Here is a 17,733-nt window from a genome sequence, read left to right as displayed (position 1 = left end):
ACTTTGACGTTTGGCATATATCTTTTTTCATCCTCTGAGGCCAAACTTAACGTTCCTCTTCGTTTTAAGCCCTACCATGAGGCTGACTAGTTACCAGTGGAGGGAAAAGAATAGAGAATGATAACTTTATATTGTTTCTACTCCCACTATGTATTTATTGAAAAAGTTTCATTCACAGATTTCAAACGTTTCACCTTAGACTCGACTGTGACCTACATAGGCTTTTGCATTAAAGTGTGACCAAGTGTTAGAATCAGTTCAGTCATGTGTGAGTCTTTGTATTATGTATGGTGCAATGGCACAAACAAACAAATAGTCTTGAGAAAGAAATGCCATCTTATTGAAAAGAAGCACCATGTCGGAGTAATAATGTCCAACATATTAGATCCAGCACTGATACAAAGCAACAACACTCCACTATGGGCATCCACATCCATTTTCATTACAAAAAGAATCAATCATCAATCAACATGCAGCTCCAGCCAGTGGTTTAATTATCTAATGCCCAGACAATTTCACACAGAGTGAAGCAGAACTGTCACAGTCATTCCACAGCACTGGTTAAATGGCCTCATCCAGGAGCCACTTAACTAGCAACATGTACAGACCTAGGCCCTAATCCTCCCTTTCTCCCTTAATCCATGATGGGAATCTGATGCACTCGCTGACATGCTCCACTATTCAAGCCTGATGAAGACCTTCAGGTCCAAACGTTTTACAATACAACAGAGGGAGCATTCATCAGTGTATCTACTCTTTATGTCAATAGTTTTTTGTACCCAGCACCTGCAAGTCATTGGATGTGGGTACAATACGTTTTAAACTAGCCACAACTCACCCATAACAGCCAGGGCCGAGGCTTTGGTTAGCTCCCTCTTCATGCTCTCCAGCACCTCCAGTGCACTACCGTCCACATTGCACCTGTTGATAGTGCCATTACCAGAGCTGATCCAGTACAGCTTGTTGGCTGTGTAGTCTATAGAGAGACCTGGCGGAGAAGAATGACAGGGGGTTAATAATAGGTGTAAAACCTATATGTGACTATATGATGCATTTTCTTTTTTAAGCCAGATCATTGTGTCAGATATGGTAAAGCCCACCCAAGTGGGAAAAACTGGTTGCAATAACGTCATCACATGTCAAATATTTAATGACTTAGTCCGCATGATGGCAATCAGTCAAATGTACACATATACTAGATGCATCTAGTATTAGAGGTACTATGGTTGTTTGAATGTACAGTTTGTATAATACAGTGCTATGAAAAAGTATTTGCCCCCTTTCTAATTTTCTCTACTTTTGCATATTTGTGATACTGAATGTTATCAGATCTTCAACCAAAACCTAATATTAGATAAAGGGAACATAAGTGAACAAATAACACAACAATTACATATTTATTTCATAAACAAAGTTATGCAACACCCAATTCCCCTGTGTGAAAAAGTAATTGCCCCCTTACACTCAATAACTGGTTGTGCCACCTTTAGCTGCAATGACTCCAACCAAATGCTTCCTGTAGTTGTTGATCAGTCTCTCACGTCGCTGTGGAGGAATTTTGGCCCACTCTTCCATGCAGAACTGCTTTAACTCAGTGATGTGTGGGTTTTCAAGCATGAACTGCTTGTTTCAAGTCCTGCCACAACATCTGAATTGGGATTAGGTCTGGACTTTGACTAGGCCATTCCAAAACTTCAAATGTGTTGCTTTTTAGCAATTTTCATGTAGACTTTATAGTGTGTTTTGGATCATTGTCTTGCTGCATGACCCAGCTGCGCTTCAGCTTCAGCTCACAGATGGATGGTCTGACATTCTCCTGTAGAATTCTCTGATACAGAGCAGAATTCATGGTTCCCTCTATTAAGGCAAGTCATCAAGGTCCTGAGGCAGCAAAGCATCCCCAAACCATCACACCACCACCACCATGCTTGACCTTTGGTATGATGTTCTTACTGTGGAATGCAGTGTTTGGTTTTCGCCAGGCATAATGGGACCCATCTCGTCCAAAAAGTTGACTAAAGCTTGCCAAAAAGCACCTGGATGATCATCAAGACTCTTGGAAGAACGTTCTATGGACAGATGATTCAAAATTATTTTTTTGGACGACATGGTTCCAGTTATGCCTGGCGACTTACAGTTAGTGAGTGTTTACATTCTTTGTATTTTATTTTTTATGATTTTATTTTTCATGCTGGCCCCCCGTGGGAATCGAACCCACAACCCTGGCGTTGCAAACGCCATGCTCTACCAACTGAGCTACATCCCTGCCGGCCATTCCATCCCCTACCCTGGACGACGCTGGGCCAATTGTGCGCCGCCCCATGGGTCTCCCGGTCGCGGCCGGCTACGACAGACCCTGGATTCCTAGTGGCACAGCTTGCACTGCGATGCAGTGCCTTAGACCACTGCGCCACTCGGGAGGACAAAGCAGTTAAAGCAGTTCTGCATGGAAGAGTGGGCAAAAATTCATTTGGTTGGAGTCATTGCAGCTAAAGGTGGCACAACCAGTTATTGAGTGTAAGGGGGCAATTACTTTTTCACACAGGGGAATTGGGTGTTGCATAACTTTGTTTATGAAATAAATATGTAATTGTTGTGTTATTTGTTCACTTATGTTCCCTTTATCTAATATTAGGTTTTGGTTGAAGATCTGATAACATTCAGTATCACAAATATGCAAAAGTAGAGAAAATTAGAAAGGGGGCAAATACTTTTTCATAGCACTGTATGTGTCTGTTGGGGTGAGTGTGAGATTGTTGCAATCTTTTTTGTAGCCTGGGATGTGACTCCATATGTGAAAGTATGGATGTAGGACTATGTGTGTATCTATAGGAGTGAGTGTAAGTGTGAGCGTGCACATGTGTGTGTTTGCGAGTGTGTGTGTGCCTGCGTGTGTGTGTGCATGTGTCATGGGTGCATGTGCGCGCACGTGTGTTTGTTTGTGTGTGTGCCTGCGTGTATGTGCATGTGTCATGTGTCCACGTGCACGCACGTGTGTTTGTTTGTGTGTGTGCCTGTGTGTGTGTGCATGTGTCATGGGCGCATGTGTCTGTGAGGTTGTTGGAATGATTCATTGCAGCCTGCCTGGGATATCTCTATGACCTCCACTTGACATTATAAATCATTTGACCAGAGAGTGACTCCTTCCTTTTTAAATCCATTCTCTAGCAGACATGATGGGATTTGACAGAATGGCACTATTGATGGTGGCAACTGGGGGCTACTTCAATTGTGTTTGTGGACAGCTCTCGGTCTCCCACGGTGTGTGTTTGTGTGTGTGTGTGCGCGCCTGGTGTAGATTATGGATGGCAGATTCACATTCACAACACATCATTAATTTACCACCGTCCCCAGGTCCGGCCCATCATCATCAATGAAGTCATGTGATGTATATAGCACGCTGGCAATTTATATTTCTGACAGGGCCTACCAACCCTACCTGACTGAGACACAGTGAAGACAACGGTACTGTGTTTATCTGAGAAAGTGAAGACTTGACCTTGTAGGTCTGCCTGTGCTGTGAGAACACGCTGCTTGAGGCGTGAACCTGCAGATGAACAATTGTGCACTGAAGCTTGTATCATCTGAGTATACGGTAGAAGTTCAGGTTGAACAACTGTGTATGGCAGCAGAAGAGGTTTTCAGTTAGGTCAAGTGTAGCAAATGACTTCAACCCCTACCATTTGGAAAGATGCTATCTTTGTATCTTTGGAAATACACAACAAATGCACCTAGTGCTCATTATGAGGAGACGTGACTGAACGGTGTTCATTTTAGGACATCCCTACTCCCTACGACATACAAAGTAGCCCTGGCCTCCTCATAGGGAATAGGGATGTCCTAAAATGAACACCATACAGTGGACAGGGTAGATACCGCCAGCTGGTTGTTGGACTGCTCCTCTGAATCTGTCCCATGATATAGAATGTTGGAATCATATAGTGTTGGAACAGGCAGTAGTGTTCCACAGTCTGAACAAACAGAGCTATAATGTTCAACTGACCGACTGGTTCCCGTTGGTTCTGGTGAAGGACCTTGCTGTTGCTCCCATCCATGTTGGCTATGTTTATTGTGTTGCCATCTGTCCAGTAGATTTTCCTAATGTGAAATAACAAAATTACACAGACATTACATTACATTTTTACAGTTATACTTTATAATAATTTCCTTATTCTATAGTTCTTAATGAATTTGTTCAATTTAGTTGTAGTTCGTGAGAGCTGCTCACTTTATTCATGTTGATACTGTGCAACTAAATTGTATACAAGCTATATATTTCCACTGAATAATTGCTACAAATTCTATGAACAAGTTTTCTTTTCATGAGAGAAGCATGGGAATTCACTGTTATAAAAACATGTCAAAGTGTCTTGTCTACCTTGGAAGGTTTTTGTTTTTCTTCCAACAAAATGAAGATTTCCTAATACCACGTTGATGTTGAGTCCCGGAAGATAGTAGTGAAATACACAGATGCCGTGGTGTTTAATCTACTTACCCCTTGGCGGGGTGCACGACAAGGCACCTTGGTTTATCAATCCCATGAATGACAGAAGTCTTCAGGGACCCATCCAGGCGGGCGACATTGATTTGAGACTCGTCATTCTCTGAGCTGAGCCAGTATAAGTTCCTAGAGAGCCAATCTAGAGCCAGCCCACGGCAGTTTAGTATATCTGAGGGAAAATAACGAGAGGAAGGCTGTCAATCAGGCATCCAACGATGTGTTTTACATGGAGTCACAGGGGTCATGAGTTAGACAGATACTTCTGCAGACCTTGGGACAGCAAACATGTACGAAAACATTGGTATAAAACACTATTTGAAAAATACAGCGATAGTAAACATAATAGAATGTGTCAAAAAGCTTATGCAGGCAGGTTTTTGTTCTGTTCTTTATCAGGGGTCATTAATTATATCTCCGGCACAAATTTCAAGAACGGGAATTAGGATGACAGGAGAGAGGAGACACTTCTTGAAAAACAGCAATTGTCGTTCTTGCTTTGACGACGTGCTTTCATGTGATACAATTAGGCAAAACAGAGATTCCAATCAAAGTCTTTCAGACACAACAAAACAAACAATAATTGCAGAAGTTAGTTCCGGATGTGCCGTTGTCTTCACTGAGTCTTTCATCCCTTTTCAACGCCAATCAGAAAATGTAAATGTCCATCATGTTAATGAAATGAGTGGCAGACACTGGCACTACGTTATTGAAAGGTCTATAAAGTATTGTAGCCGTAGTTTCTGCATACCACAAGACTGTGTTAGCCAACTGAGCTAAAGCCTGGGAATTAGCTTGGGAGAGCTTACACGAGTCATCACGGTTAGTCATCATGACTCATCCACCTCTGTTACATTATTATCTCTCTGAGTTACACACTTATAAAGAACAGACAGTGGGTGCGTCCCTAGTGGCACCCTATTCCCTACATAGTGCACTACCTTTGACCAGAGCCATATGGACCCTGGTCAAAATGTGGGATTGAGCCAGTATCTACCTCCAGAGATGACAGTCTCCAGCCGGGTGCCGTTGATGAAGGCCCGTTTGATGGTCTGTGTTTTCACATCCGCCCAGTAGATCCTCTCCTCCTGGGCATTGTAATCCACAACTGTGACGTCATCGATGTCTGGGATGGTCAGTGCTGTCATGACGTTCATGTAAGGGTTGTCAATATCCACCCCACGGATCTCTGACCGCCTGACGTACAGGAGGAATCTTTTCAACACTATGGAAAAATCAGATGGGGAGAGAAATATCAATGGCTACCACTGATTTGTGAAGTGGTTGACCTTTAAAATCAGATATTGTTATGGATGTAACATATGACATGCAAATGCTGATATTTATCCCAAATCATAATCCCAAGTGCCAATTAAATAATGGTTATTTTTTATGTGATTGTGCACAAAGTCCCTTTTTTGTGACTTTGATAATGAAAAGGATAGATACAGGTGTGTTAAAAGATTGAAGACGGCCGTCCCACTCACCGAAGCAAGATTGTTTGTTGGGGGAAAGCTTCATGAGGTGTGGACAGGTGCAGGACGCAGTACGGTTGTAATTGATGAGACACATGTGTGAGCACGGGCCACGCCCATCATTCTCTTCACATGGGTTAGACGCTGAAGGAGTGCGAGAGAGAGAGAGAGAGAGAGAGAGAGAGAGAGAGAGAGAGAGAGAATTGTCAGCAGAAAGAACTAAAAATATGGAAAAGAAGGAGAAACACTTGGCCCATGACAAATACATGAATGTGCACTTAAAGCTTTCACCACATATACGATTCAACAGGAAACCTCACATTTCTGTCAATTGAAACAAAAAGCCTCCCAAGAGTCCCATTTCTGTGGGAATCCTTTGTAGGCAGTCCACTCTATATATCGCAAAGGAAGTGGTAGTGCTGAAGTACAAGAACATGATCTGCTTTTGGGCATATGATCAAAATGTCTGCTCACCTTCCTGACAGGGTAAACAGTAAAAGGCACCAAAGCTTATAAAAACAGAAAATACAGGTGCTTAGTTCTGTAGTTTTCAGCAGACCAATATGATTAAAGGGCTATTCTGGAACGTTAACACCTATCGAAAAGGTCAAGAGCAGGAAATAAAGGAACAGCTGCCAACCTGGGTGTAATGTTTTTCAATGGCCAGTTGGCCATCTGTACTGCTCAACCATATCACTGACTCCCTCAGTTACAGTTGTGCTGACCAGATGGCACTCCACCTTATCCACACATACCACTACCCAACTCTACATCCACCTTGGCTCTCTTGTTTTAACACTGCTTTCAAGTGGTTTAAACCACTGGCATACATCAGGAGAAATGGGTGGGGTAGGTGGGACATCTTTGGGGCAGTTGCATTTGTAACGGATGCTGACCCATCAAACCTAATTATACAAACTAAAGAGTAATCAAGAAATTGTAAAATAACTCCCTATTCCTGGTAAGGCTTGGCTGACAGACAGGCCTCTTGGAACTCATTTGTCTGACTCTTAAGGAGTTCACAGCCTCAGTGTACTTCCTCTCCCATCTGCTCCCCCCCGCTCTCTCTCTCCCTCTGTCTCACTCTCTGTATGTACTTCCTCTCCCTCCTTTCTCTATCACTTTCTCTCCATTGCGCTCTCTCACCCTCTCTTCTGAGTTTACATTGACTTTTCCTCTTCCATCAAGTCTGTTATTGTAGGACCAAAACCGCTGCCCAAAACTGCCTACTCTTAAATCCCAACATAAACCTGTAAGTGCTGACAATTCCTCCAGACTGATTTCATTGCACAAGTCTGGTGGGATATTGCTAAGGTTTAACCCCACAGTGATCCAGCAGTATTTCAGTATATAAGCAGCATACGAACAGACACTAGAGTTCCTCCTTCTTTGTCAACACCAAGTCACTACAGATAAATAAATGCACAGCTTCTTTAGATTGGACAGTTATTTCCCTTTGGTACACTTTCATACCAGATACAAAGATACATTTTTGCAGCGATTTACCCAAAACAAGCTCGACAAATTAATTTCCAAACTAATTTCCACTATGTCTCGCTGAATCCATTATACATTCAGATGGTTTATTAGAGATAAATGGCTCTGTCTACGTGAGTTGAAAACATACCCGACAACACATGACACAAAATAAAAGCCTGAATACAGTTCAGCAGTCAGCTGAATCATTGCCATGAGAAATTACAATAACAGGGGAAAGACTGTGCTCATTTCTAGACTGGCAGATGTCGCATAAATAAATAACCCCCATGCTTAGCTGACGCAGAGAGCAGAGACAGGGTGGTGCCCAAAGAGTGATATATTTTCAATCCAAACCGTAAAGTCTACTGGGTATACTACGTAATGTCCAGTCCTGTGTGGCTCAGTTGGTAGAGCATGGTGCTTGCAACGCCATGGTTGTGGATTTGATTCTCAAGGAGGACCAGTACGAAAAAGTACAAACATGTATGCACGCACTACTGTACGTTGCTCTGGATAAGTCTGATAAATTACTAAAATGTAATGTAAACTGGGGCTAGTGCACTTCGCTGTTGTAAAATGTATCTAAACTCTCAGGAGGTGCTAGAATATTCATAAAAGGCCTCAGGTAGTCATAGTAACTGTTACAGTAAAATATGTGAAGTGTATTATGTTGCTGTTGTTTAAAGTCACTGTTTTGAAAGCTACATTTTCTTTTTAATGTGACTGCATAGATATTCAGCGGAAAATAGCGGTGTATTCTCTAAATCTGATTATTAATTCAACGTGTTTGTGTTTATCTAACGCAGGGAGTAGTGGCTCTGTCAAGCCCGAGGTGTTATAATCAGGTTGTATTATCATCAACACTCCTTTCTTTCTCTGTCACTCACAAGCAAATGAGACAAGGGGGCTGTGTAGGAAAGACACATATTTACCTTGTAAATGTGCGGTGCCCGTTATCTGAATACAAAATGTTAATTATAGTTTCCAATAGTATCACCCTGCTTGTATTTGAAGCAGCTGCTTACTTCCATGCAGTGATTCAATGCATAATGCATGCTGATCAGATGTATTAATTCCTATTCTCAGCAAGCATAGTGCAAAGATGTGGAGATACATTCAGAGGTCCTTTTGTTTAATAACATTTTAGGCACAATCAGTAGATTTGATTGCATTAATGCAGCCATGAATATTACTCAACTACTGGTACTTACTACACTGTATTGTGTCTTTGTAAATAGAATAGAATATGAGTATGATGGTTATATCTTGAGACATCATTATACAAATGTATTGATACTATTCATTTCATTTCGAATATGATCATATGAGCCTGCTGCCGATCACCAGTGCCTGGAGGGGAGAGTGTTAGGATCTGTTTGATGTGTTATCGCAGCTATAACTAACCAATTACAGTTCCTCACTGCGAGGCCTTGGGACCTGCATTCCCCTTAACTAATCATTGGCACCTCCTCCCTGTTTTCGAACCTCATGTTACCCATCCTAAAACCCTGCCCCCCCACCCCACCCCTCGTCACACATAATGTATTTACAACCAGACTGTTGACGCCCCCAGACAAGCTCCAGTTTTGGCACCCACCAAACACCCCCAGAGACAAGTACTGTAGCCCCCACAGCTCTCCAGTGGTCTACCTCTATCTTTCACTACCTCCCTCCCTCAGTCTCTCTGGTCCAGATCTGCAAGGCCAAGCAGAGACCACCAGCATCTTCAGGCTTTGGGACTGGCTGGCTGGATTGGATATTAGCCAAGTTTCGCCCACGGGGCTCTTTAAAATGGGATTAGACATACTTACTGGCTTCTTCGGAAATGCAGTTCAATTTCCTCACACTTATCTATGCAGAACAGTCACGAGCAGGCAGATACAGAGGACGAAACAGCCAAATTAACTCCTACCACATTGGCATCATTCTGAGATTGCTAAATAGATGCAAACCAGATTACTAGAGTACTAACACACATTCATGGATGGCGCCTTACATTCATAGAAAGCTAAAAGGGGAGATATTTGTTGCTCAGCTGTGTAAATTACATTTTTAAGGGTGTGAGAGTAAACCAGGTGGCCGGTATACGAAAGACAATACCAGCATCCAAGATATTATTATTTATTTGACTAGCAGCTCTGTTTACAGATCAATTTCTGCAAATCCTTTTAGAAACAAAGAGCAATGAATGAACACCCAATCAATGCTATAATCTAAGCCTGGAAATTAACAGTGAGCTCCAAAACTATTGGAACAGTGACAACTTTTTTTGTGGTTTTGGCTCTCTACTCCAACACTTTGGATTTGGAACGAGGTGAAAGTGCAGACTGTCAGCTTTAATTTGAGGACATCATCCATATCAGGTGAACCGTTTAGAAATTACAGCACTTTTTGTACCTAGTCCCCCAATTTCAGGGGACCAAAAGTATTGGGACAAATTCACTTATGTGTATTAAAGTAGTCAAAAGTTTAGTATTTGGTCCCATATTCCTATCACGCAATGATTACATCAAGCTTGTGACTACAAACTTGTTGGATGCATTTGCTATTTATTTTGGATGTGTTTCAGATGATTGAGTGCCCAATATAAATGAATGGTAAATAATGTATTGTGTCATTTTGGAGTAATTATTTTTGTAAATAAGAATACAATGTTTCTAAACACTTCTACATGAATGTGGATGCTACCATGATTATGGATAATCCTGAATGAATTATGAATAACGATGACTGAGAAAGTTACAGATGCACAAATATCATTCCCCCAAAATGCTAACATCTCATGTTATTGTAATGGTGAGAGGTTAGCATGTCTTATATTTGTGTGTCTGTAACGTTCTCACTCATCATTATTCACGATTCATTCAGGATTATCCGTGATCATGGTAGCATTCACATTCATGTAGACGTTTTTAGAAACATATTTGATTATTATTTACAATAAACGTGACTTCAAAATGACACAATACATTATTAACAATACATTTCTATTGGGCACAAAATAATCTGAAACACAACCAAAACAAACAGCAAATGCATCCAACAAGTTTGTAGAGTCACAAGCTTGATGTAATCATTGCGTGCTAGGAATATGGGACCAAATTGGTGAAGTGAAATGAAAAAAATCACTTGTTTCAAAAAATTCTAAAAAATAAATAACGGAAAAGTGGTGCGTGCATATGTATTCACCCCCTTTGCTATGACGCCCCTAAATAAGATCTGGTGCAACCAATTACCTTCAGAAGTTAGTTAAATAAAGTTCACCTGTGTGCAATGTAAGTGTCACATGATCTCAGTAATAAATATATATATTGAGGTGTGGACAGGTGCAGGACGCAGTACGGTTGTAATTGATGAGACACATGTGTGAGCACGGGCCACGCCCATCATTCTCTTCACATGGGTTAGACGCTGAAGGAGTGCGAGAGAGAGAGAGAGAGAGAGAGAGAGAGAGAGAGAGAATTGTCAGCAGAAAGAACTAAAAATATGGAAAAGAAGGAGAAACACTTGGCCCATGACAAATACATGAATGTGCACTTAAAGCTTTCACCACATATACGATTCAACAGGAAACCTCACATTTCTGTCAATTGAAACAAAAAGCCTCCCAAGAGTCCCATTTCTGTGGGAATCCTTTGTAGGCAGTCCACTCTATATATCGCAAAGGAAGTGGTAGTGCTGAAGTACAAGAACATGATCTGCTTTTGGGCATATGATCAAAATGTCTGCTCACCTTCCTGACAGGGTAAACAGTAAAAGGCACCAAAGCTTATAAAAACAGAAAATACAGGTGCTTAGTTCTGTAGTTTTCAGCAGACCAATATGATTAAAGGGCTATTCTGGAACGTTAACACCTATCGAAAAGGTCAAGAGCAGGAAATAAAGGAACAGCTGCCAACCTGGGTGTAATGTTTTTCAATGGCCAGTTGGCCATCTGTACTGCTCAACCATATCACTGACTCCCTCAGTTACAGTTGTGCTGACCAGATGGCACTCCACCTTATCCACACATACCACTACCCAACTCTACATCCACCTTGGCTCTCTTGTTTTAACACTGCTTTCAAGTGGTTTAAACCACTGGCATACATCAGGAGAAATGGGTGGGGTAGGTGGGACATCTTTGGGGCAGTTGCATTTGTAACGGATGCTGACCCATCAAACCTAATTATACAAACTAAAGAGTAATCAAGAAATTGTAAAATAACTCCCTATTCCTGGTAAGGCTTGGCTGACAGACAGGCCTCTTGGAACTCATTTGTCTGACTCTTAAGGAGTTCACAGCCTCAGTGTACTTCCTCTCCCATCTGCTCCCCCCCGCTCTCTCTCTCCCTCTGTCTCACTCTCTGTATGTACTTCCTCTCCCTCCTTTCTCTATCACTTTCTCTCCATTGCGCTCTCTCACCCTCTCTTCTGAGTTTACATTGACTTTTCCTCTTCCATCAAGTCTGTTATTGTAGGACCAAAACCGCTGCCCAAAACTGCCTACTCTTAAATCCCAACATAAACCTGTAAGTGCTGACAATTCCTCCAGACTGATTTCATTGCACAAGTCTGGTGGGATATTGCTAAGGTTTAACCCCACAGTGATCCAGCAGTATTTCAGTATATAAGCAGCATACGAACAGACACTAGAGTTCCTCCTTCTTTGTCAACACCAAGTCACTACAGATAAATAAATGCACAGCTTCTTTAGATTGGACAGTTATTTCCCTTTGGTACACTTTCATACCAGATACAAAGATACATTTTTGCAGCGATTTACCCAAAACAAGCTCGACAAATTAATTTCCAAACTAATTTCCACTATGTCTCGCTGAATCCATTATACATTCAGATGGTTTATTAGAGATAAATGGCTCTGTCTACGTGAGTTGAAAACATACCCGACAACACATGACACAAAATAAAAGCCTGAATACAGTTCAGCAGTCAGCTGAATCATTGCCATGAGAAATTACAATAACAGGGGGAAAGACTGTGCTCATTTCTAGACTGGCAGATGTCGCATAAATAAATAACCCCCATGCTTAGCTGACGCAGAGAGCAGAGACAGGGTGGTGCCCAAAGAGTGATATATTTTCAATCCAAACCGTAAAGTCTACTGGGTATACTACGTAATGTCCAGTCCTGTGTGGCTCAGTTGGTAGAGCATGGTGCTTGCAACGCCATGGTTGTGGATTTGATTCTCAAGGAGGACCAGTACGAAAAAGTACAAACATGTATGCACGCACTACTGTACGTTGCTCTGGATAAGTCTGATAAATTACTAAAATGTAATGTAAACTGGGGCTAGTGCACTTCGCTGTTGTAAAATGTATCTAAACTCTCAGGAGGTGCTAGAATATTCATAAAAGGCCTCAGGTAGTCATAGTAACTGTTACAGTAAAATATGTGAAGTGTATTATGTTGCTGTTGTTTAAAGTCACTGTTTTGAAAGCTACATTTTCTTTTTAATGTGACTGCATAGATATTCAGCGGAAAATAGCGGTGTATTCTCTAAATCTGATTATTAATTCAACGTGTTTGTGTTTATCTAACGCAGGGAGTAGTGGCTCTGTCAAGCCCGAGGTGTTATAATCAGGTTGTATTATCATCAACACTCCTTTCTTTCTCTGTCACTCACAAGCAAATGAGACAAGGGGGGCTGTGTAGGAAAGACACATATTTACCTTGTAAATGTGCGGTGCCCGTTATCTGAATACAAAATGTTAATTATAGTTTCCAATAGTATCACCCTGCTTGTATTTGAAGCAGCTGCTTACTTCCATGCAGTGATTCAATGCATAATGCATGCTGATCAGATGTATTAATTCCTATTCTCAGCAAGCATAGTGCAAAGATGTGGAGATACATTCAGAGGTCCTTTTGTTTAATAACATTTTAGGCACAATCAGTAGATTTGATTGCATTAATGCAGCCATGAATATTACTCAACTACTGGTACTTACTACACTGTATTGTGTCTTTGTAAATAGAATAGAATATGAGTATGATGGTTATATCTTGAGACATCATTATACAAATGTATTGATACTATTCATTTCATTTCGAATATGATCATATGAGCCTGCTGCCGATCACCAGTGCCTGGAGGGGAGAGTGTTAGGATCTGTTTGATGTGTTATCGCAGCTATAACTAACCAATTACAGTTCCTCACTGCGAGGCCTTGGGACCTGCATTCCCCTTAACTAATCATTGGCACCTCCTCCCTGTTTTCGAACCTCATGTTACCCATCCTAAAACCCTGCCCCCCCCCCCCCCCCCCCTCGTCACACATAATGTATTTACAACCAGACTGTTGACGCCCCCAGACAAGCTCCAGTTTTGGCACCCACCAAACACCCCCAGAGACAAGTACTGTAGCCCCCACAGCTCTCCAGTGGTCTACCTCTATCTTTCACTACCTCCCTCCCTCAGTCTCTCTGGTCCAGATCTGCAAGGCCAAGCAGAGACCACCAGCATCTTCAGGCTTTGGGACTGGCTGGCTGGATTGGATATTAGCTAAGTTTCGCCCACGGGGGCTCTTTAAAATGGGATTAGACATACTTACTGGCTTCTTCGGAAATGCAGTTCAATTTCCTCACACTTATCTATGCAGAACAGTCACGAGCAGGCAGATACAGAGGACGAAACAGCCAAATTAACTCCTACCACATTGGCATCATTCTGAGATTGCTAAATAGATGCAAACCAGATTACTAGAGTACTAACACACATTCATGGATGGCGCCTTACATTCATAGAAAGCTAAAAGGGGAGATATTTGTTGCTCAGCTGTGTAAATTACATTTTTAAGGGTGTGAGAGTAAACCAGGTGGCCGGTATACGAAAGACAATACCAGCATCCAAGATATTATTATTTATTTGACTAGCAGCTCTGTTTACAGATCAATTTCTGCAAATCCTTTTAGAAACAAAGAGCAATGAATGAACACCCAATCAATGCTATAATCTAAGCCTGGGAAATTAACAGTGAGCTCCAAAACTATTGGAACAGTGACAACTTTTTTTGTGGTTTTGGCTCTCTACTCCAACACTTTGGATTTGGAACGAGGTGAAAGTGCAGACTGTCAGCTTTAATTTGAGGACATCATCCATATCAGGTGAACCGTTTAGAAATTACAGCACTTTTTGTACCTAGTCCCCCAATTTTAGGGGACCAAAAGTATTGGGACAAATTCACTTATGTGTATTAAAGTAGTCAAAAGTTTAGTATTTGGTCCCATATTCCTATCACGCAATGATTACATCAAGCTTGTGACTACAAACTTGTTGGATGCATTTGCTATTTATTTTGGATGTGTTTCAGATGATTGAGTGCCCAATAGAAATGAATGGTAAATAATGTATTGTGTCATTTTGGAGTAATTATTTTTGTAAATAAGAATACAATGTTTCTAAACACTTCTACATGAATGTGGATGCTACCATGATTATGGATAATCCTGAATGAATTATGAATAACGATGACTGAGAAAGTTACAGATGCACAAATATCATTCCCCCCCAAAATGCTAACATCTCATGTTATTGTAATGGTGAGAGGTTAGCATGTCTTATATTTGTGTGTCTGTAACGTTCTCACTCATCATTATTCACGATTCATTCAGGATTATCCGTGATCATGGTAGCATTCACATTCATGTAGACGTTTTTAGAAACATATTTGATTATTATTTACAATAAACGTGACTTCAAAATGACACAATACATTATTAACAATACATTTCTATTGGGCACAAAATAATCTGAAACACAACCAAAACAAACAGCAAATGCATCCAACAAGTTTGTAGAGTCACAAGCTTGATGTAATCATTGCGTGCTAGGAATATGGGACCAAATTGGTGAAGTGAAATGAAAAAAATCACTTGTTTCAAAAAAATTCTAAAAAAATAAATAACGGAAAAGTGGTGCGTGCATATGTATTCACCCCCTTTTGCTATGACGCCCCTAAATAAGATCTGGTGCAACCAATTACCTTCAGAAGTTAGTTAAATAAAGTTCACCTGTGTGCAATGTAAGTGTCACATGATCTCAGTAATAAATATATATATATATATATATATATATATATATATATATATATATATATATATATATATATATTTTAGGGCTGTCAAATGATTAAAATTTTTAATCAAATTAATCAGAATTTTCAGTGGATTAATCATGATTAATCACTATTTGCAATTACACCTGAATCCTAACCATTTTTTTTCTGAAATGCATACCAAAAGATAAATAACAGGACACAGATACATAATTTTCATATTATGTCTGTTTATTAACACAGCCAAATAATGGTGTTTTAAATCAAGCTGAAACATACTACACACCATAATATTTGTCTTTGGCTGTGGCTCTTGACGGTGGCTTATAGAATGAGTCTTGAGACGCCACTTGCAAAACATCAAGGAAACCTGAGTCTTCTACAATGCTAATGGGTCTACAATCCTTTGCAATCCATTTTGCTATTGTGTTGGTCAAATTATCTGAGGTTGATTTTGTTAATTGCCTGCAAACATTCAGCGTGGTCTGGCGCAAACCACTTGCTGAATCTGACGGCCCAGCAAACGCATGTTTGGCGTTGACATGGTACTTCAAGCTTGAACAGCTCCGGTGAAATTGAAACTCCTTCTTACAAATCTTGCAAATAACCTTGTACTTGTTAACTGTACCATCATCATTCTTTTTATATTTGAATCCGGTCAATAGGCCCACTTTGCTCACCTTGCTCCATCTCGCCTCTAGCTCCCAACCACTTTCCTGACCTGAATAATTTGTCACACTGCGCATGCGTGGAATGCGTTAAAAAAATTGACGTAATTAACAGCAAACAACTAATTAACGTCGTTAACGCGCTATTTTTGACAGCCCTAATATATATATATATATATATATATATATACACACACACACACACACACCTGTTCTAAAAGGCCCCAGAGTCTGCAACACCACTAAGCAAGGGGCACCACCAAGCAAGCGGCACCATGAAGACCAAGTAGCTCTCCAAACAGGTCAAGGAAAAAGTTGTGGAGAAGTACAGATTAGGGTTGGGTTATAAAAAAATATCAGAAACTTTGAACATCCCACGGATCACCAATAAATCCATTATTTAAAAAATTGAAAGAATATGGCACCACAACAAACCTGCCAAGAGAGGGCCGCCCACCGAAACTCAAGGACCAGGCAAGGAGCGCATTAATCAGAGAGGCAACAAAGAGACCAAAGACAACGCTGAAGGAGCTGTAACCCTCCACAGCGGAGATTGGAGTATCTGTCCATAAGACCACTTCAAGCCGTACGCTCCACAGAGCTGGGCTTTACGGAAGAATGGCCAGAAAAAAGGCATTGCTTACAGAAAAATAATAAGCAAACAAGGCATGTGGAAGAAGGTACTCTGGTCAGATGAGACTAAAATTGAGCTTTTTTGGCCATCAAGGAAAACGCTTTGTCTCGCGCAAACCCAACACCTCTCATCACCCCGAGAACACCATCCCTGTGGGGATGTTTTTCCATCTGCAGTGACTGAGAAACTGGTCAGAATTGAAGGAATGATGGATGGCGCTAAATACAGGGAAATCCTTGAGGGAAACCTGTTTCAGTCTTCCAGAGACTTGAGACTGAGACGGAGGTTCACCTTCCAGCAGGACAATGACCCTAAGCATACTGCTAAAGCAACACTCTAGTGGTTTAAGGGGAAACATTTAAATGTCTTGGAATGGCCTAGTCAAAGCCCAGACCTCAATCCAATTGAGAATCTGTGGTATGACTTAAAGATTACTGTACACCAGCGGAACCCATCCAACTTGAAGGAGTTGGAGCAGTTTTGCCTTGAAGAATGGGCAAAAATCCCAGTGGCTAGATGAGCCAAGTTGGGGGTGAATAGTTATGCACGCTCAAGTTCTGTTTTTTTGTCTTATTTCTTGTTTGTTTCACAATAAAATATAATTTGCATCTTCAAAGTGGTAGGCATGTTGTGTAAATCAAATGATACAAACCCCCCAAAAATCAAATTTAAGGCAACAAAATAGGAAAAATGCCAAGGGGGGTGAATACTTTCGCAAGCCACTGTACATTTGGTCCACTAAAATGGGGGGACTATGTACATAAAGTGCTGTAATTTCTAAGCGGTTCTCCCGATATGGATAAAAAATACCCTCAAATTAAAGCTGACAGTCTGCACTTTGACCTAATAGTCATTATATCATTTCAAATCCAAAGTGTTGGAGTACAGAGCAGAAACTTCAAAAAATGTGTCAATGTCCCAA

General features: G+C 40.9%; 1 protein-coding gene across 1 annotated transcript in view; it reads right to left on the bottom strand.

The window, feature by feature from the left end:
• The window catches only part of LOC121536153 (low-density lipoprotein receptor-related protein 1B), a 189,014-nt gene that overhangs the window by 114,174 nt on the left and 57,107 nt on the right, over nt 1–17,733 (bottom strand). Inside the window, exons 15-19 of the mRNA XM_045206691.1 lie at nt 5,986–6,117; nt 5,496–5,723; nt 4,496–4,670; nt 4,004–4,098; nt 839–988 (exon numbers count right to left, since the gene is read on the bottom strand). Of these exons, the coding sequence (XP_045062626.1) occupies nt 839–988; nt 4,004–4,098; nt 4,496–4,670; nt 5,496–5,723; nt 5,986–6,117 (780 nt within the window). The remainder of the gene's footprint in view (nt 1–838; nt 989–4,003; nt 4,099–4,495; nt 4,671–5,495; nt 5,724–5,985; nt 6,118–17,733) is intronic.

Source organism: Coregonus clupeaformis, chromosome 23 (assembly GCF_020615455.1).
Source record: "Coregonus clupeaformis isolate EN_2021a chromosome 23, ASM2061545v1, whole genome shotgun sequence".
Lineage (NCBI taxonomy): Eukaryota > Metazoa > Chordata > Actinopteri > Salmoniformes > Salmonidae > Coregonus > Coregonus clupeaformis.
This window is presented reverse-complemented; position numbering and strand designations above follow the sequence as displayed.